This window comes from Cydia fagiglandana, chromosome Z (genome assembly GCF_963556715.1).
Source record: "Cydia fagiglandana chromosome Z, ilCydFagi1.1, whole genome shotgun sequence".
Lineage (NCBI taxonomy): Eukaryota > Metazoa > Arthropoda > Insecta > Lepidoptera > Tortricidae > Cydia > Cydia fagiglandana.
The window spans coordinates 30,649,850-30,673,102 of record NC_085959.1 but is presented as its reverse complement, the minus strand read 5'-3'; the positions used below and the strand labels follow the sequence as shown (position 1 = coordinate 30,673,102).

Genomic DNA, 23,253 nt, shown 5'->3' with positions numbered 1-23,253 from the left:
TCATAACTATTAAATTATCAGTCTAATTCAAGCAGTCTGATTTTAGCGTTGTGTGCGTAGTAAATCGTATTCTTGACTTAGCGATGGCACTCCCGTGCCCCCCCCCCCCCCTTAGAGCATTTAATAACTGGACTGGCCATTAAGAGCTTACCCCTCTGACGAAAAACTTGCACAATTGTGCAAACTTTAGTATGGACTGAAATGGCTATTTGTACGTTACGTACAAATCACGTAGAAATAGCAATGACGTCCCCTCCCCCGCAAAAATCGGCACTGTTTCGTAATGAAAATGACAGCGGTGACATCTCCAGTAACTAAATGCTCTAAGGTGCCCCAGATATACCTGATACAGTCGAGTTCAAAAATGCGTTAGTACCTACATACACCTCACCAAACCTAATCCATCTCAATAAGGTGAGAAATGAATACATATTTAGCTATTTACGAAATCAACTGTAATGAAAACATGACCTACTTACTGTAATTCTGTCTTGCAGCCACCATACTCACCATCATGCAGTATTAGCAATGCTCAAAGCACGCACTCTGATGCCTTGTCAATAAATAAATAGAGGCAATGTTTAGATATTTGTGAGCACCCTGGCCGCTTCGATATCTTATATGATGGCGACTGTACCACACGCATGATAAATGTAACAGTTATTGAAAAAGTCATTCTATTTTTAAACTAAGTACCTACCCACTGTATACCCACTCAAGCAAATTATAGTTGTGGGTTGCAAAAAAATTAAGATAACTTTATTGATTGAAATGTTTGAATTTATTTTATCTTTTTCGACAAGGGGTGATAAATAAATGATAATCCATCCATTATATGAAAACCCGATTATCTTGCAAACGAAAACCAGCTGACACTTACTTCCAAAAGGAAGATTAGTGCGACGTGTTAAAACGAAACTTTTTTTGTATTTTAAGTTCTTATACTTACCTACTTCATGTGTTGAAAGAAATATTATCATATCTTTCTCTATAAATGCATATTGTATGTGTCCTGACCGACTCATCAACGCAGAGCCGAACTTATACAGGGTGTAATCGGTAAATGTAGCAAGGCGATAATTCCGTAAATATAACAGATATCAGAAAACTACAAATTGATATCGAAAGTGAGTTACCCAATGAGTAAAATTACATTAATGACTTTTTTTTTAATAAAGCAGATACTCGTATATCCCAAACATTAACTTCAATCCCTCCTATACATTTAGTACGACAACTCACCCCTCAAAGAACGTCGGTGTCGTAAGAGATAAAACTGCATGAGATTCATTATTATTGTTTTAGTACTTATTATTGTTTTAGCGCACCCGTTCTTATATCTTCGGTATCGGTTCGTGGTACATAGGGTAAGTAATTTAAGTATCAAATTAAGGTTTTGGCAGTACAAAGCATTCAGTATCGGATGCAATAAGTAAGGCCACTTATTTTAAAAATTCTGCTGCATTTTTTTTCGTACTTTGTTCCCGCTGCGCCCGACGGCAACGGCGGGGGAGTCGGGTCAGTGCCCGCGCGCGAACGTCGCGTTTTCGGCAGTTATGGTACCTTTGTATAACAGCAGCACTCGTACTCGTATCTGAATCCCGGTGAGCCTTTGTTTATGCAAATAAGGTTAACGAAATCTCAGTTAATTGTGGTCATACGCTGTATAGTTACCAGTAGTAAAATCGAATAGAACAACACTCTAAAATCTGCCACCCGCTAATTGCCATTTTGCGTTTTGCTATCAAACCACTGTCTCGCCCCCGGCGCCGAACTTTATTACGGTCAAACTCCCTGGTACAACACACCACGGTTGAGCAATTTACAGGTTTAACTCTCTGACCAAAATTGGAAATTTGTTCACTACTAGTAGTTAGTTAGTATACCTACCTAAATAATTAGGTTGCGCTTTGCTCCTTATAATATATATATAAATATAACTAGATGACCCGATGAACTTCATTTCACCTATATCTAAGGGTATATTATATGGAGCTTATTTTGTTTTTTTTTCATAAGAACCTTCTCCGGAGAATAACAAAGATAACAAAAAATAATTAGCGAAATTAGTCCACCCGCTCACGTGTGATACCGTGATCAAGGGAAATAAGGATTGATTGTTTTATATATAGATATATGCTAGTTAGGGCTAATGAAAGCATATTATACAAAGAACTTATTTATAAGCTTGTAAATAAATTCACTTGCATGTTGCTTGTTGCTACCAATGTATTTACACCATAAAAAAGCTGTATACTCTCATTTAAGTGAATATGTATTATATTCTTATGGGAATAAATATTTTTAAACTGAACCGCCCTGGCTTCGAACGGAATACACAAAACCTTTACACGGTATTGATAGGTGAAACCACATGAAAATCCGTTCAGTAGTTTTCCAGTTTACCGCGAAAACTGTCTGTATATACATACAGACATACGCGGCGAGGGACTTTGTTTTTTTTATAAGGTGTAGGATTATATTAGGGACGGTAAGTACATTAGAGTCTCTGGTGCAACAATGTGTGGAAAAACACAGCCTGTGTATAATCATTAGTTTTCAAGCTGGCCCAAAGGAAATTATAATAAGATTCAAAATGAAGGAATGGAAAAATATCTTGTACGAGGCTGTGTGGTCCCTCTACGGTTACTGAGTGACGGCGAGTCAAACGCTGCAGAAGCAGTCTAAAATGTGTCGTCGAGATGCGTCGGAGAGCGCTTACACTGTTTTTTGAGCGTTGGAAGCGTCCGCACTCAGGCGCCAAATTAGAATTATACGCCAATGACGGAAATAATTTGATGGTTTTACTTACCACCTTGAAAACTCACGACTAGACTCACGGTCCAGCTTGAAGTCTTTCAAGAGCAGGATGGAGATGGGGCTAAAGGCTAAAGTGAGAAAGTAATATACTTGAAAATATAATAGATACCTATAGTTCGTTTTTTTTTAGCATTAGAAAGAACTTGCAAGAAGGTAAGCGATCTTGACATGTCTTTTAATTGAAAAACGCTTTTTAAAAATCAAAAACTATTACTTATGAAAGCAGAAGAATATAAATGATCGTATTAGATTAATAATTGTTACATATTTGCCGTGACTTATTTTTAAAATGTGTTTTTCAATTAAAAGACACATCAATATTGTTTACCTTATTTCTAATGCTAAATAAAACGAACTATACTATATTCCATTAATATTTATATACATATAATATATGACCACATAACTCTAGTGCGACGAGGCGCACTTGCGGTTGATGCAATTGCAGCTTCGCTTCCGAGAAGGCAATCAGCGCTCGCGGGGCAACTGCAATATGTGGTCAGATACCTACTGTGTGCCGTCTGTCGGTCGGTAATTGCAAAAATTGCGCAGGCTGTCGCGGAACACGATTAAGTTCTGGTTTTACAACCCGTTTAGGCCATGCTTGTTTATGTTGTTGAACCTACTCTTATGTACCTACCTAACTAAGTACCTACAGCTTCGCTATTTTAAAATGTAGTTTTCAAATAAAAATCGAATAGATATATACAATTATGAATCTAATACGATCATTTATATTTTTCTGCTTTCATAAGTAATAGTTACCGATTTTTAAAAAGCGTTTTGTAATTAAAAGACATGTCAAGATCACTTACCTTCTTTCAAGTTCTTTCTAATGCTAAAAAAACGAACTATAGAACATAGATGGTATTATTAGTAGTCTACGGTTATTTATTTGCATAAACACGGAATCCAAACATACACATACTACGAACCTATTAAATAACCTGTACTGAAATGACTAAGGCTCACTTGCACCATTCCACCGACCCGAGGTTAACCGGTTAAGCCTGGAGTTACCATGGTTACCTACCTACAATTTGACACTGGGTTGAAGGTAAAACCGCTTAGCCCCGGGTTTGTGGGATGGTGCAAGTGGCGCTAAAGGGAAACCATAAATACCGTTGGATAGATGAAATTGAAAGACGAGTCAGCAGAGACATTTCAGTGCATATTTACAAACAGTACCTTCAGAAAACCCAAGCTTCACTTGCTTAGTTAAAAACCTTGTCGAATAATAATTTTCAATATTATTAATTTCATGAATTTATTTCTTTATTTTGATCTACGCTTTTGCCGTATTTCAATAGAACAACTCATTTCTATAGGAATGTATTGGTCAATAACTCCTATATTTCAGTTCTTAATTCAAATTAAATTAAGTAATTCTAATTTTCAGTGCCCTTACGAGTAGATACAGGGTTTCGTAGCTGACCAATATACAAATGTAACACCTAGTGTTACCTTACCTATAAAAGCAATAAATGATTACCTACTGATTATTGATTAAGGTGACAGTCCATTTCCAACAAATTAATGAATTATAGAAATTGACAATAACACCGACGCGTTCGCACTAGTAGTGCAGCTGCGGTCAGAAATGGAATGTTACCCTTAATGATACCAATGCATAGTTTCGTTTTTCCCTTCCTGTTCCCACAAGTGGCACTCGGCCCGATTCGGGAAATGAATTAGAGATTAACTACATACGATATAGTAAAGATAATTATGTTTACTATTTCATCTCTAATTCATTTCCCGAATCGAGCCGACTGATTGTTGCACGACGTTAGGATTAAGACTTAGGACACTAAGGACACACAACATCCTGCTATCGTGACCACTCGTAACTTTCGTAACAAGCAAAAACACTTGAGTCACTGCTAAGAATTGTTGATACCTGCCTGCTGATTGATTGATTGCCTGGCTGGTGCAAAATTGTCCCAATAAAATGCGAGTACATTTCTACAGCCATCGGTGATAACCCGTAACTAACTCGTGAATAATAATAGTTATTACCCGGACAATATTGCTTGCCTGGTAAATCTATTATAGGTTATAAAATAGTAACATATTGTCCCTTTGAAGCAAAACACGTATTGGTTGGGACAGTATTGCACCTAAGTATAGGTGGGTGCGTACTGTATGAATAACTAAATATAATTCGCCTTCTGTAATGCCTAATCCTGTGCCATAAATTTATGTTTTGTACAATAAAGAGTTTATACAATTAAGGATGACTCACGTTAGACCGGGCCGTGTCCGGGCCGGAGCTTCCGGAGCATCGTTTTCTATGGAACGCATCACGTGATCACCCGTCATGTCATAGAAAAGTAAGCGCCGGAAGCTCCGGCCCGGACACGGCCCAGTCTAACGTGAGTCATCCTTTACCTATTCATTCATAGCTAGGTATCGCTAGGTACGTTACAGAGTTCATGTGGGTTAAACCGCAACTAGTAATTGTTCAGTCGACAAATATAAAATGTGTATCCCGATACTCCCGTTATATTGTTTGGCCACTTTGATCGTCACTACCTATCTACATATGCTATGAAGCTGACTGTATAATATGTATCTAATCTGGTGTACTTTCGTTTCGGCCAAATACATTTCGCCAAATTTCACTTCCCAACAAACTTATCGCAATAGTTTCATTTCCCAAAGGAACCTTTAGCAAAGTTACACTTCGCATATAATTTATTTGGTCAAATTAACATTTGGCATGATTTTACTTTGTCAAATGTTATTAGGACAAAAACTTATTTAGCAAACGTTTTTTATTGTCTAATATTATATTCCAAAAAGATGTTTGGTCAAAATTGTCACTTCGCAAATTTGACAAATAGGCATCTCTATTTAAAGTACTTTTTGTTATGTTATAATAGGTACGTTAAATTCTACGTAATTTGGGTGGGTTGGGTTAGGTTTGAACTACGATCCTCACAAAACGGAACCGCTATCAGAAAAGTGGGTTAGGTTAGGTTAGAACTGTCACCCTCACAGAATCGAAATGCTATTAGAAAAGTGGGTTAGGTTAGGTTAGAACTGCGGTCCTTACAGAAACGAAATTCTATGTACTAAAAAAAGGTCATCGAAGTGGATTAATTAATTTAATAGAATAACGAGATGTAAAAAAATTGCATGACATTTTAAACTAAAATGTGGTTTGAATATTGGTGGTTATTTACTATTTTTGGGTTACAATGATTACTTTGGTGTTATTTGCTTTAATAGTATAGCAAGATGTAACAAATTTGGTTGTCATTTTACATTAAAATGGAGTTTTAATTTTAGTGATCATTTACTACATATTTTTGGCAGTAAGAATGTCTTTTTTTGACGTTACATTTTACTATGTATATGTAATGATCATTTAAATACTAGACAAATAAAATTCTGCAGCCTCCACTTTATTGGTATGTAAATTGTATGCCATGCAATATTTTGGGACATGTAAGTTATGCTTAATGATACATTTGACTAAATAATATTTGGTAAAATGAAACTTGTCCAAGTAATTATTTGCTAAACAATAACTTGCCAAAAAAGACTATTGCTAACTGAAAATTTGCGATAAGTTGTTTTGCCAAACATTTTTTTGGGAAATGATAATTTGGGAAACATAGTTTGGGATGTGATACTTTGGGAAACGATTTTGGCCCATTCGTTAGTAAACCATCTAATCTACATGTAATGTACAGTCAACCTACAACCCGTGTAGAAGAAATAGCTACCTTTTTTACTTATAAGAGTCGCATCATTTGATGGCAACGTCCACTGCTGGACAAAGGCCTCCGTCAAGAATTTTGACAACGGCCGGTGGTTGTGTGCAGCCCTCATTTTAAAAAAAAGTATTAGTGTTAGGAAAAAAGTGTCAAGGTAAGAAAGGTAAATAAGTATGTGTCGTTGTTGACTCACCGACAAAATAATTGAGATCTATATATATGGGTGCCAACTGAGCCAAGTTCTGTGATGTGTAGAAGAGATTTGACATAAGATCTGACCTGTCAAATTTGACATTTGCGCGATTCTGGAGATACTCTTGAACGATTTCCACAGGATAAGACTTAGAGATCCAATTCACATCTAATAGATCTATCTAACGTAAAAGTGACATTGGTTGCTCGAATTGCGCTGCAAAAGAGAACTAGTTGATATCTAAACTATAACGTATCTAGAATGGATCTAGTACGTGTCGTCTCTTGTGAATATCATGAAATTCGAATACGGCAGATGGACAATAATAATAGCCTATACGTAAAATATTTTTTTTTGTATACTTTCCCCAAAAAATAAAAGAGTGGCAACCGGGACATATTTCATGCTAAAAGGGGGGTTGCGTCAGGGGGAAGTGTGGGACACTAGTGTGCGTAAAGCACTATACCCAAAGGTATCATACTACATTCATGGAATTCTGGCCGGTCATTTAGTTTTGCAAAAAACACAATTTGACCGAATCATTTGGAATGCAAGTATTTCAACAAAACAATATAATTATATTAATTATGTATACAGAATGTAATGTTGGTACCTATTAGCTGTTTCGTGTACTCGTAAATTCAAGTGTCAAGGTAGGTACTGATTAGATTATCCCCTCGGACTCGCTTAACGGTTTGTTTTTATTGCGCTGATGTCATCATTCTAACAGTAATCTAGGACATCTAGGTAATCCTTATCAATCAAAAATATCCAATTCGCGTGAAGTGAGGTGGTTGTAGAGCGTACCTTGTACGGAGAGGTGTGACAAAGTATTTTGTGGAATTCCATGGGAACGGGAATCACGCGGGAAAATCAGAGTAATAAGCCTTATTATTAACTTCCTTTGTTACTTAAGTACTTACTCGTACGTAAAGTACATCATATTTTTTAACCTCCTTTTGTGCGTGTATGAGTGAACCGATTTGGATGCGGTAGGTTTTCTAGCGATTATTTAGGTATATGGTATTATTTGATTCAAATTATATATTTTAGCAATTAACTTTAGAAGCACGATGCACCTTCAACTTTTAGGTCAATAGATTTCAAAAACAATTATCTACTATAGGTAGTTTTTTTTAGCATTAAAAAGAAGGTAAGCGATCTAGACACGTCTTTTTATTAAAAATCACCATAAATAAGTCACAGCAAATGTTAGAATTATAAATCATATACGATCTTTTACATTCTTTTGCTTTCATAAGTAATATAAACTAATTTTTAAAGCGTTTTTCAATATTTTTTAATATAGACACGTCAAGATTGTTTACCTTCTTTCTAATGCTAAAAACAACGAACTACAATAATCGCTCCTGTTTCGTGCAGGTGTCCAGTCGCATGCTACTGCTGGTGCTGGTGGCGGCGGGGTGCGCGCGCGCCGCCGCCGCCGCGGACCTCTGCTCGCTGCACCTCATCCCTTCCAACACCACCTACATGCAGTTCACCAAGGAACCGATCCCGCTCGAGTACGGCTTCCAGGGCCAGTTTAAAAGCATCCACTGCTGCGTAAAAGGATACCGGAGCATCGAATGGTGAGCACTTGTAATTTGTTACGTATATTATACCTAGATTTTTTTTGCATTAGAAAAAAGGTAAACATCCTGATGTGTCTTTTAATTAAAAAACACGTTTTAAAAATATGTCACGGCAAAAACACAATAACAATTGTGAATCTAATACGATCATTTATATTCTTCTGCTTTAATGCTAAAAAAACGAAGTTTTTTTAGCATTAGAAAAAAGGTAAGCGATCTTGACACGTCTTTTAATTGGAAAACGCTTTTTAAAAATCAGTTTTTATTAGTACTGTATGCAATAGGTATTGCATGTATTGATGGCAAAACTGTTGTGAGCATAATTAAATTAATTGAAAAATAAAATAATTATTTCGATAATACCTAACATCAAATTCGCCCATGGACGTTGAGTGCCTTCTAGGTATCGGATCCATTTATACAATGCAAACATGATTTTGTAAACAAAGTAAACGCAAACTATTTGGTTAGTATATTGTAGGTAAGTGTAACATTTTATAGTATGGTTAACTCGTTCACGGCTTTCCTGTAGACATCGCAAACTTAAGAGAATCAAAAGCTAAATTACACTGCACTGCACACTGCACCCTTAGAGGTGCGGAACCATTTTACAGTAGTTAACTACTTGACTACAAATACTACAGCAAATAAGAAAAACGTGATAATTGATAAATATGTATGACGTTTGTTTTTCTAAAATGTGTTTGACCCATTTATATTTTAACGAAATGAATGTAACATGCCTAACGCAAAATCATCGTTTCCCAGCATAATAGGCAAAATAAAGAATGACTCAGTTGGCCGTGCCCAGGCCGAGGCGTCCGACGTCATTTTCTATGACGGCTACGGTGATCACGTGGTGCTTTCCACAGAAAACAAAGCGCCGGAAGCTCCGGCCCGGCCCCGGCCCGGTCGAGGGTGAGTCATCCAGGTACAGCCCAAAACTAAATATGTACTCTCCTAATGGTGAATAAATATTAGAAGAAACAAATTTCGTTGTTCTGCGTGTCTAAGTATCTAATTGTGTTCGACCCGATGTAAGTTTAACCCCAATTTAAGCATTGTAGGTATTGTTACAAACCAATTTAACTGGTAGAGTGGTATTAGAGTATTAATTAACAGTTTTTTTCTATAAATGGCGATATATAGTACTTATAATATACCTTAGCAGTGTTTTATATTCATAATCTGCAACGTTAAGACTTGCGGCCAGCCATTTCGATGATTAGATATGACGTATTCGGCAGATGTAGCGCGCGGTAATAAGTGCGGGTAATTCTCGGAAGGAGCGCTGCGAGCGCCGCGCCCGTGATATCCACATACCTACTTATATTAGGTACTTGTAGGTAGCCACCGATAATAATCCGCAGATGTATTATTATATTTATTATGCATTGGCTTACCCACGCTTTATTTTCTACATACTTAATAGGGGTTAATTGTCTATAAATTACTCCCCTCCTTAAAATCATGATTCGAATGACCCCGTTTCCTCCTACGTCATGCTACCATCATCCGATGTCTAAGGGGGGGGGGGCTAATTTGAAATGACATAATTTATGTATCGCCCCATAGTACACAATTTTCTGCCCGCGGCTTGGTCTTTGTAGAGTAGTGATTCATTTCATTTATTTCAGTACATTCACTACATGTATAGTATTGCTCCCACGCACAATAGAGAAAGTGAGCTTTTGGTCCCACCGGGGATATTCATGGCCAGACAGAGAAGATTACTTGATCCCACAGGTTTCAATAAAATGAAACAAAAAGGTCCATGTGGTACATATGTACGCAACGTTAACATTATACGTGTATTATACATTATACACACCAGTGTTGGGCGTAATTAATTACTCGTGTAATTTAATTACTAATTGAATTACATGTAATTGAATTACAATGTAATTGAATTACATAAAATTTAATTACATGTAATTTAATTTTCTGTGTAATTTGCAATTGTAATTACATTAATTAGTAATTAAATTACTCAATTACTTTTCATTTACCTTTTTAATAATATGCAAATATGAACAAATTTACTTGGAGTAATTATAAAGAAAAACTTTTATGAATTCCATTATACGCTGGATAACGTTATAACATATTTTTTGTCCCTGGAATCATACCTTTACAGGGTACTATGTGACAAACCACGTTGAATATGGCGGTCGGCGCTTACGTCGCGTAGCACCGCATTAGTATTGGGGCGCCGCTAATAATGACGTAAGCGCCAACCTAAGGTGCCTTTCGGGTTGGACTGTAGCAAAGGGGGGCTGGGACTTACAATTTTTTTTGACAAAGTGGTGTCATTATGACACTATTTTTAAATGATTGTAATGTGTAGATCACGTCAAAATAAGCATCTTTTACTGAAAAAACTTTTCTCTAAAATAAAAAATGGCTGAGTTAGACGCCTCCAAAGATTTATGTTTTTAAAGGGAGCTGGGACTTAGAAAATTTTCATCGCGAGTAGTGTCATTATGACATATATTTTAAATGATTGTAACTTATGGAACACGTCAACAATCTTTTACATTATTTTGCTTTCATAAGTTATATATACAAATTTTTGAAGCGTTTTACAATATATATATTTTTTTTAAAGACACGTCAAGATTGTTTCTAATGCTAAAAAAAATCAATTATAATATAGGTATTCGGTGCACAAACACACTGAGCTTGATGCGCCCAACGCTAGGCCTAAGGGCGGAAATAGCACGTTGATACCTAACTACTTGAGAGTGTCAAGAACATTCTCGAAGAGTAGAAATATCGAGCAGACATATTTTTTTTATATTACGCACTAGTTAAACCTGTAGTAAGTGCCTTAACTATCATGCTTACGTTTTCAAACGTTTGTCATAATAATATATTATACTCGCGCAAACTAAGATAAACAATACGAAACGTAAACTCAGGTACTTACGTACTTATTAGTCTGACAAAAATTTAAACTTACTGTTTTATAAGATAGACAGCAAAGCCGCCGCGTCGTTGCGTTACGTTATCGAATGAAAATACTAGATGTACCTACAAGTTATTAACACGATGTGTTCGGTGGGCCGAGCGGATGACAAAAGGTGGTCGCGCGGTACCGGTACCTGGCCGCGCCGGTATCTGCCAAGGTATCGCACGTCGCCGCGAACCTGTATTATGCCGGTTCCAGGAAGGCTCTTTGTTCGTCGCCGCTGCCCTTTCCTCCGTGTTCCATTCGCCCCGACTCGCTACAATGAACCGGCTGCTGTGAGAACAATGAGAGTTATTACACGACGATGATGAACAGCCGTGTCAGTTTATACATATTGTGATATACAAGCACACATATACATACCTGTAGTACCATACATGTATGTAGTAGAGTTTAAATTGCCTGATCCTAAATCATGCATGGAAATCTGACTGTAACTCCTGATTTTTCTAGAACGTGTTTCGTATTTTACACTCGGTTTAATTTAAAATTAAAATAATTTAAAATTAAAACGAAAATCAATTTATGCTCAAATAGATAGTAGGAGATCCCACATATATGGTCGACCTTCACCAATCTGTCTGACGGATGAAACTATGGAAATGTGAAAGAAAATATGTTCCAGAACATAAATAAATAGGGTTGCCTAGTAAAATATGGTCAAGGCTATTTATAATAAATTTTTGAAAAAAATATTGAAAAAGACAGATTGGTTGGTCGACCATATGTGGGATCTCCTACTAAGATGGCACTATCTTTGGCCAGGGGTGCGAAACTCCTGACTTCGGCCTAACTCGGCTCCGCTCGGCTCAGCATTGCTCCGAGCAATTTTTAGGGTTGGCACCACTTGACTTCCTTTTGCGTGCACGACCACAGATAAGATAATCACTTAAATTTTGACAACCCTAAATAGCCGAAAGGGATAGTGCCATATATTAGAAAGGGATAGTATGATTCGACCCTGAACCGCTGTCAAACTTCGGTTTTGTAGGAAGCTTCCTTTCTGTACGGTAGTACTATTATTTATTCTGTGCTTTGGCCTGTAATTGTGCAGATGGCGACATCGTTTGATATTTAACAATTTTATTACATATCAGTGAAAGAACATGATTCAAAGTCATGGCGTTCTAAAAAAATCATGTAGGTATCCATATATATACATAAACCGACCGATTTGACGACCGGTCTGGCCTAGTAGGTAGTGCTACCCTGCCTATGAAGCCGATGGTCCCGGGTTCGAATCCCGGTAAGGTCATTTATTTGTGTGATGACACAGATATTTGTTCCTGAGTCATGGTTGTTTTCTATGTATATAAGTATTTATATATTATATATATCGTTGTCTAAGTACCCACAACACAAGCCTTCATGGGCGTGGGGCTTAGTCAATTCGTGTAAAAAAAAGACCTATAATATTTATTTATTTATACATTCTTTGATTTTTTTGTCATTTTAAGTTTTAATCCTGTGTCGAAAGATGGCAGTAAATTTACTGTGACTACAAAATTTACTATGACAATAACCTTAAACTCTATTCTCTTTGACACGATACGTCGATACGTACACCGCACTGCACTAAGGTCGCAGTGTTGTGCGGTAGTCTGTTACGGCGTTTAGATTAGAAAAGGTATAAGTTCGGTATTTGCCGTGTAAACGATCAATGTGAGAAGGTGTCCGAGGCAGAACGGGCGCGCGCAGATGGAACAAGATTCCTATCTTGTTCCATCACAATATGTTGTGTCAAATAGGGCCCCTGATAAGGATAAGGATATCAGGGGCCCTATTTGACTCCGGAAACTGACAGTAGGGGCGAATTCATACGAGAGTCGAAGTGAAGTCCAACTTGACACGAGAAATTAAATCTCCCATTAAGACAAAACAGGTGTTTTCCGATGTACTTGCATGCTTTTATACTTACCTATAATTTCATATCCTTAGTTAAAAAATATATACCTGTGCGCTGCTGAATACCTAACCCGTAATATGTGGTCGTGGTTGAAACGTGAGAAACTTGGATTGGGTGATGCGATCACGATTATAACTAATTTGTATGGAATTCGGCGGCGGACCCAGAATGCGTTCAGGCGTTGTGTTGTGCCGGAGGGATTTCTCGAAATCCGGACAGAAAAAAGACTTGCAACTCATCCTTCAGCATAAAATACAAATTAAGCTATGTTATTTGGGATTCCTTAATTTTTTTGCCTATCAGACTTGTATACCTATCTTCTATCTCTAAGTACCTCATACGCTTCAATAGTGTCAGTCCATTAGTGAGGCTTCTTATTATTTCATACTTAGGTACTTACCTCTTGTCTTGTCCTTTCTTTTGATATATGTTATCTCGTATACACAACAACAAAGGCAGTTAAAAGAGTACTGTTTACCTATTTTAAGGCTCCTACCTACATTCTTAATGGAGCTTTGTTGTAGACCTGTGTTCATGCTTAAGCCATGCTCTTAAACCTTCGTGCAACACCGGCTTCCGAAGTCTTAAACCGTCCATTTTTGCCGTGGGGCTTGAATTAAAAAATAAAAATAAAATAAGGGGAGAAAGCAGCTCTAGGATATTAATTAGTGACGGGTTTACTATTTACCTACTACCGTTAGTAGGGACCGTTCCCTTCGGAGGTAATCCCTTTTTGCTCTTGATACACGTTTAATGAGTATAGCTCCACTATACAAATGAAAATATTTTTATACACATATACATAATAAGACGCAAATTATTAGAGAAAATAAACACTGTGTGGGAATTCAAAGGTGCCTCGTTTAAAGTGTATTTATTCCAAATGATTAGATACTTTCGATAGGATAGATATTACGTAGGTATATAAAATCATAAATATACCTTTATTTTTTCATTTAGTATCCTTCACCACAGTAGGTGTACGTAGGTTGTTTTAATACGGGAATAATCTGTGAAAAACGGTAAATTCATATTTTTTAAATACAATAGAAATTGGGAATCGAGTAGTATATATAGAGCACTCATTTTCAATTATATTTGTAGAATTTAAATAGGTAATAAGTGGAGATATATTGAAGGGAGCCACACGAAATCAAGCTATCGCAATTTAATAAAAAAAAGTTGTCTAAAAATAGTGGTACCTATTATATTGAACATGAAATATGAATCTACATACCTATAACTCTAAAACAAATAGGTAAAGCAATAAAAAATGTCGAATGCCCTCATCGTCCTACCTGAACACGAACATCTATAAAGGAGCTCAAAATTAATCGGTGTTGGGACATGGCGTTTTTTATTAAGTCCTCAGATTGACGTTTTGTTTATTTTATGACCACCTTGTTATTTGTTAAATACCGTTGTCAAAGTCATGAACGGATTGATGACACCAGAGTCTAGTTAGTAAAAAAAGAAGACTGACAATCCCCACTACAAAAGCTGCGTTAGTTGTTAATGTTGTATGTAGATGGCATTCAATATTATTTTACCATTTTAAATACTTGCGTATGAAAATAAGTACCTACAAAACGCAAAATTGGACATGATCAGAAATCAAAATGTATAAAAATATTCTCCTTTTATATGCGCTGGAAATTGCTGTGTCTAAAGTCGGTGCCAAGCTAAAACTTAAAAGCGTCAACACACGCTTATATATTTTGTGGTCTACATATGTATGTAGCTAGATGTAAAGGTGCATTTACAAATGTTTAAGAGCACAAAACCTAATACTAAGAACTAAAGAGGTAGGTAATATGTGTTTACCTACTTCTTCTGAGGATTCTCTGAATTCCAGTAGCGCTGAGCAACGATACCTACTAACTTCGAATGATTCAGTTAGTACGGCGAAGACCACCGAGCCGGGCTATATCAGACTTTAGCGAATGCAACACGATACTTACACAGACTCCAAAAGTACCATCAATTAAGTATATTAAACCACTTGGGCGTTTGGTAACATATAGAGTAATTAGATACTTATGATCCACGACCTCAGCGACAACGGAACACGATAAACCATCATCTCATTATATCTGCCCCAACACACGCGTGTCTACTTACCTATAACAGCCATTCGAATGGTGAATGGTCATTACAGTACAATAGGTGTCGTTGGGGAATCAATTTAATCAAATCAAAATCAAATTACTAGTAATAGGGGGTCATCCATTAATTACGTCACACAAATTTCTAGGTTTTTTGACCCCTCCCCCCTCCTTGTCACACTTGGTCACATTTGGCAAACCCCTCCCCCCTAGTGTAACGTCACATTTTTTCTACGAAATCGCCAAATCGAATTAAGTAAGTACCTACCTAAGTATTATTAATATTTTATCAAAATATTTTTGACGATATAAATATTAGTAAATTTATAACCCAAAAGCAGTTTTGGGTTATAAAATTACTGATATTTATATCGTTTTCGTTAGGAAAGAAAATTAAACGAATAAAAACGATTATCGTTTTAAAAACTTGTTATTTAAATGTACAGCGAATAAAATTAATTTAAATAAATTTTCGGTTACTGATGAAGTTAAAGTGACGTCACAAAGTTTGTGTCTCCCCCCTCCCCCATGTCACAATATGTCACATTTTCTTGACCCCTCCCTCCCCCTAAACGTGTGATGTAATTAATGGATGACCCCTAGCTAGTAATAGCAGTAATAACATTATTACCATCAGGCGGGCCGTATGCTTGTTTGCCACCGATGTGGTATAAAAGAAATATAAATGCGAAAGTGACTGTTACCTGTTCTGTCTGTCTGTTACCTCCACTTTTTAAACCGGTGAACTGTTTGAGATGACATTTGATACGGAGATAGTTTGAGGTCCGGGGAAGGACATAAATAGGATAATTATTCCACATAGACGAATTCACGGGTAAAACCTAGTAAATACTTAATAAAATTAAGTAGCAAATAAAAAAAATATGATAAAAGAAAACGATTTCCTACATATAACAATATTTTTGAACTATTACGATAATTTGCTAAAGCTACGGCCTGTTTATGAATACCAAGAATAATAAAAGGTTTATTTAACATTACAGTACCTACTAGTAAGTACGTAACAATCATCGAGTCATCGACCACGGAGATCATGTGCAAAGCATATCAAAACGACACGTTCGTTGTGATTGAAACTTATCACAAAGCGCATCACCATGCCGTGCCATCGCATTATATACAGTGGGGATGGAATCGATTTCGAGAACCGGCGAGTTGCAGTGTCTGGGCACGTCGTAATGGCCCTCATCGTGAATATCAACAGGGGCCTGTGTCCGTGTCCGCGTGCGCTCGCCCACGACTTTATACCAATATTTAATCATCTTTCCGAGACCTCCGCGACAGTGACGCAGTCTCGCTGTGTATAGACTTCCACAATCTATACCACAATTAACGTGAAACTATAAATAAGTATGGGAACCTAAAATAATTGTTTACATAGAATAAACTATATGGACTATTCTAATAAAAACATTTTACTTATGAAATGGACAAATACATTAGTAAAAAAAAAATTGTTATGCCTAAAAATTATATTAGTTGGAAAAATGTGATATATATTCACGCAGAAAATAGAGCTATGTACATTTCCAAGTAAATTTTCTACTCGCCCTATTGTCTTTGTATTACAATTTCTAGCAACAAGATAAAGACCAGATATATGTATATTCCTTTATTGTTCATGCCAACTTTCATGTTATTTCAGCATGAATGTAGTTTAAAAATGAGAGCGTAACTTCAATTGTATGCCAACGGCTTTGTTCTTGTGATTCTCAATTATTGAAAACCTCGAATGATACAACGACGCCTACCGGAGCCCTTTATAAATATAACCGTCCTATGACGAGGACCCATTAAAAAAAACAATATACCTAAGTACCTACATACGTGTAAAATCCAATGAACAAGAAAATACTCCACTTGCGATTAACATGGCATGTAAATCTGTTGAAACGTAAGACATAAACGGTACAATTACTACTGCCAGCTTCAGTTATTTAATAATGTTTGCAATTTACATGAGCTTTTTGTCGGTGCTGTCATTGTTCATTATAATAAGTGGTCGTCTCTAGCGGGCGGTGCACAGGAATTATCCTAATTCAAGGCTACATGCAACCGTTTCCTCTGCTGGGAAAATACAACACTCCTCGACGAAACAATAAAAGCATGATCTCCGAATACCTGTAATTGTTATGGATGCCGATGGCACACTTAAACTAGTTTACGCGAGTCGAGTCCTGAGTACCTACTGAATAAGCGACTAGAACACCAAGACAGATAAGTTGTCATGCAAGTTTCTGGCCTAATCGCCGTATAGAAAATCTAGCTCATTTACTGTTGAAACTTGGCAAGTAGATGTATTCTGTGAACCGCATTAAGATTTTCACACAAAAATAGAAAAAAAAAACAATAAATTTTGGGGTTCCCCATAGAACTGAAACTCAAAAAATTTTTTTTTCATCAAATCCATACGTGTGGGGTATCTATTGAGGTTTCTAATATCATTTTTTTCTATGCTGAATAGTTTGCGCGAGAGACACTTCCAAAGTGGTAAAATGTGTGTCTCCCCCCCCCCTGTAACTTCTAAAATAAGAGAATGATAAAAATTAAATATGATGTACATTACCATGCAAACTTCTACCGAAAATTGGTTTGAACGAGATCTAGTAAGTAGTTTTTTACGTCATAAATCGTAAACCGCAATTTTATTATGTTAATACACTTGCTGCTACGGAACCATTCATGGACGAGTCCGACTCGCACTTGGACGCTTTTTTTATATTTCATGAACCCTAAATGATGCTGGTAGTGTACAGTCACATTGTACAGAAATTTCCATGGGTACCTAGAAGGTATCGCACTGAAATGTCTCGTCATGTACTCTTTTATCATGAATGGTATTTTGGTCTCTACATATTTTCAACTCGATTCGAGGACTTGTTATTCCGATACAAAAAAAAAAAGCGAAGTGATTGTTCTCAAACCCACAAGCCTTCCTGTTTTTTAACTCTGAAAAGAACAAATCAACATTCGAATAGGTACATATTGAGATGTAGTAGTGTACCCTATGATGGGCGTGGAACCAGTAATGGGACAAAAAACCGTAAATCTTCTAAAATAAGTGTCTAAAAGTAGTTTATAAACACTGCCTGTATATTATCATAAATAAGAGTCCTAGAGCTGTTTCAGTTTGAATTTTTATTAAATTTGGTTGTGTTTTAAGAAATTGGCGTCAACTCAAAAGTTGTCGTGTCACTGAAAAAAAATACCACTACGAATTCTTAACAACTTCGCTAAGAGAGGTGAGTTAATTTATTAAATTTTAATTAATTAATACTTGATGAAAACTAGAATGTGTTTTGTTAATTGCATTTACCATGAGATAAGGTATACAACATACTATGTTGTGACTCCACAGATGTAAAAAAATAGTGGTATTTGGCCCAATCCCATTATAGGAGCTGTAAAACTGCATACCTCCTATAATGGGACAATTTACATAATGATGCTTGCCATGCCATCATTTTATGTTTAAACAATACAGAAGTCAAATGTAGTTACGAAATATGTCAACCAGGAGGTAATGCTCGGACTTCGGATAAATTAATATCGTTTTTCCAAACTTTCATTTAACTTGCCCTGTTAGTTAGTGTGGGTCAAATCTTGGTAGCCGAGTTTGAGCCACTTTCCGATTTCCGATTGAGTTGAAATTTTGTATTCGTAATTAAATATGCAAATCGGGTGATTATGCAATATTATGTAAACATGGACCAGATCTGATGACCTATTTCAATATTTTATACTGATAGAGCAGTGTCCATTACTGGGGGGCCCATTACTGGAGCTTTGGTGTCCATGACTGGAGAAAAAAAGCATAGTTTTAATTTGTTAAGTATGTGGAAACTCATTGCAGTATCTTTGATACAACACGCCTGAAACATGAAAGACGGATAGGACTTTCATCTTTCAATACGCTAAGCGGTAGACCATTCACATGTATTAGGGAAATATCACAAATACTCCAAATTCCCTCTTAAATGTCCCATGACTGGTGCTGTTACTATATATTATTAATAAATTTCATGGATGTTGTGTGAAATAGTGGAACCCAGAAATGTAAGTTAATAAAAGCAATTTGTAAGATTTAACACTTTATCTTATACCTTTAAACGAACAATTCAAGTAAGTACAGGTTTTCTGAAAAGTATTCGCGGAAATATGATCTAAAATTAACAATGGCCTAAAAAACTATTTACGTAAAAGGTCAATGTACGGGGGCTGCAGGTCGAGGGTGGGCACGTGACATGTAACTATATAAAATCCATCTCCACGTGTTCATTATCGTGAAATGTACCTACTTTCCCGTTCAAATTTATAACGACAATCTCAATATTTATGCCATTTTGAACCAAAAAGTTCTCTTGTCTGTTGTTAATAAGACCCTATTGCTAAATAGGCTTAATTTCAAATCAACCTTATCAACAACCGAAAATAGGTATGGTACCTTTTGGTTGACGTCACATATATTAAAAATGTCCTCTAACTGCTGTTGCTAGGTTGCTACCAGACTACGGACAGTGTGAATAACAATACCTAATAATTGGCATTCGTTGTTCGATCGCCGCCAATTGTTGGCACTACGTGATATTGCAAGTGCAGAAGAATGTAAGTATGTATTATATGTATGTAGGTATATGCTTTATCATATCCTGCGATGCATATTAAATGTGAGCGGGGGACGCTGAGCACGGCAGCAAACCGCAACTTTACTGCTGTCGGTCATGTACGAGTAAGTATGTGCTTAAATTTCGGTATCTAGCAATAACAATAATTAAACCACTAGAAACACGTTCCATGTTTCTTTTTTTTGCTGAATATAGTTTATACCAAAGAGCTGGTTGTTGTACAGCTGTATGTTTTCTTTTGTTTGTAGTTGCGCTAGCATGTTAGCCTGTATGTAGGTACTTGATAATTTATTTTATGTATTTACGTGTATGAGAGCTGGCTCCAGATTTTTGCTCAGCTGTCTATATCGATAGAAATTCCGCGCTAATTTCTGGGAATCAATCCGATGTATGTAGAGATAATATTAATAAAATAGACGCTGTTTTGGGTCTACAGGATGTTTTGGGTCTCGTGTATAATAGCGAAGTCGGAACGTGTATGCGTGTCCGCTCCGCACACTGCGCGGAGCCGGTTGGCGGGAAGATCTGAGGCATGGATATCGTCCCGCTAATCGGTCCATATATCGACAGCAACTGCAATTAGGCTTCCCAGAGCTACTAATTGCTGCGTGAGTAGTGTAATCATACGATTTACCATGTTAGTTATATCCAACGACTTATATATATATATATATGTATTTTACATTTTAATGTATTTAATATCTGGGAGACTTTCATAACTTTACATAACTTTCTAATTAATTTGTTTTGAATAAGTATTTTGACGAATTGATATTAAGAAGAACGTCTCATGTAAAAGTTTGTTTTAATGTTGTTTTATGTTATGGACCAAGTGATAAAGGGGGCATAATGTGGCATTATAAAAAATGCTCCATAACTTCGCGCGCTGTTTGGTCACGGTTAACCTAACACGTTCTTCCTCGCTTCGCTCGTCTTCGCACCTATTCTCTCCTCTCCTACTCCAGCCTGCGACTGTCGTGAATATAATAGACAGACTCTCGTACAGTATTTCACTTATCCCCCACGTTGCATATAGGTAGGTAGGTAGGTACTATTTCACTGAGGCGATACGGAAAACTAGTTTTAACTAGGGAAAACGCGTTTTCACTTAAAAGGGTTTTTACGGTATAACACAAGCGTATAAGTATTTACTTATAGGTAATACGCTTGAGTTTTTTACTACGAATTATCACATTGATCACAGAGTTAAGCCGCGGACGGACATATACGAGTATATGTACATTGTACATGGCAAAACTACAAGAGCTCCTAGTTGTTAACGGAACCCTAAAAATGAGAATACAATTTAGCCACATCGAATGTGCTCCTAAATATCACTTTCAATTCCCTCAACAAATCAACACGTAAGTATTACGCACATAGGTTTTCGCACCTACCTATTCAATAGTTCGATGCCGAAAATCGGCTTAGTCCACAACCAAATTCACACCTAGGCCAGATCGCTGCTGCTAGCTTGTATTCTATTATCTAGGCCTCTGGTATTATATTTATACTTAGAAATTTATACTCGGTGTTGTCGCTTTCAGTGCAGATTAAATGCTCATCATGCAAAGCTTTATGATTGAGGATTGATTATGATTTCTCCGAAGCCATTTATTTCGCTGAAACTATGTGGATCAAATCCGTAGCTTTTGAGGTCATTGGAATTGGGTTTGATCCGTACTGAAAGCGACATAATTACAAACATATATATACCTATAACTATTCGGAATACGTGGATGGTCGTGGACTTGTAACTATAGACCATCTATAGACTATCTTTTACCCTTAACTTGCCTCACTCTTTCAAATCAGTTGAGAAAAAATGTGGATTGGAAAACCGTTATCAAGTACTTAGTGTACGTACTTAGAATCAGGTTTTACAGATGTCGGCTGGCGCTGCGAACTGGGCGATGACGGGTTCCCAAGCCGCATCGCGGGATTCTTTGCCCATAATAGCGAGGCGCACCTGGGTGTTCCGGGACGAGCAGCGCGGGCCTGCGTCGTGTACCTACACCTCTCTTTAATCACAATGTGCACTCATGTTTGCTTTTCTATTTTCACTTATAATTTGTGTCATTTATTGATTCAGAAATTTGGAAAACGTTAAATTACGTTTTTAATTTTTTTTTTGTATTCTTAAGTCCGTTTGAGGTAACTCTGCACCGACTTTGGACGTGACAAAGTGTGAAAATGTTACTGATGAACGAAAACATTGATAATTAAAGAGATCTTATACCTTTTATGGATCAAAGTTTCCTTAAAATAGTGCTACTTTGCTCCAATATTTGCTCCACTTTAAGGAAATTTTGAATATTTTTTGAACTGGTCACTATAAAATATTCAGACGTATTGAATATTAAGAAGAACATCTCATGTAACATATTTTATCGGTAAATCAACTGTGAACTGGTTTTGCATTTTATAGTTATATCTGAAGTTATAATATGAATAAAGAACACAAGATTTGCTTGGGGTATTGCTCCTACCTATGAAATTGACATAATTTGAGTTGAGTAAAAAAATAAGTTGTTAGACTATACTTATCATCAAGCAGATAATCCGTGTTCGCTGTGTTTTTGCGCTTTGTAGTGCCATTTTAAAAAATACCCTTCAGTCGGTTGCCTAGCCAGATCAGACTAACGTTTAGCAAGAATGGCGGCAGTGCAGTTCGCTGCGCCCTCGTTATGTGGGTCAAAGACCGGTTCGCGTCATTTCGGGGATCCAAGCAGGCGGCGGCGGACGGCGCGGCGTACCACACCGTATTCCAGATATACGATACGTATATACCCAACAAACAATTAGGCGACACTTAGCACTTATTTTATCACCTAAAGACATATAACGGCTGTAGAATAGCTATATACTCTAAGCTTACAGGCTCTGGTGACATCAAGGTCTTTAAGAGGTCCATGTATAGCTTTAAGATCCACAGTAGCCGTTTTGGCCGCTATAATGGATCTTAAGCAGCTAGTGTTATAGCTCAAAGTGAATTCTACCACCTTAACATCTAAATCATAAGCAGCTGCAATTTTCACTTAAGGTTCTAAACAGGCGATAAAAACTCTTTAATAGCTCCGTTACTCGCAATCGCTTCTTAACTCTCTTGTCTGACTTACAGTCGAAAAGAGAAGTTATGAGTCACTTTTACAGATCATGTAGTCGCAGACGGGCGTTATTCAATACCTTAGTACATCTTATAGTGTTATTAGAGTCTTACTTACAACCTAAGCCTATAGCGCCATGTTAATATGACCGATGAATCAATAAGCAAAACAAAAACTGTTAATTAGAA

At 36.7% G+C, this 23,253-nt stretch overlaps 2 protein-coding genes across 2 annotated transcripts in view; both read left to right on the top strand.

The window, feature by feature from the left end:
• Positions 1-23,253, top strand: part of LOC134678206 (diuretic hormone 45) — a 129,099-nt gene that overhangs the window by 42,061 nt on the left and 63,785 nt on the right. The gene's annotated exons all lie outside the window — the stretch shown is intronic.
• The window catches only part of LOC134678205 (uncharacterized), a 51,002-nt gene that overhangs the window by 3,294 nt on the left and 24,455 nt on the right, over positions 1-23,253 (top strand). Inside the window, exon 2 of the mRNA XM_063536671.1 lies at positions 8,122-8,327. Coding sequence (XP_063392741.1) covers positions 8,134-8,327 — 194 coding nt within the window. The 5' untranslated portion in view covers positions 8,122-8,133. The remainder of the gene's footprint in view (positions 1-8,121; positions 8,328-23,253) is intronic.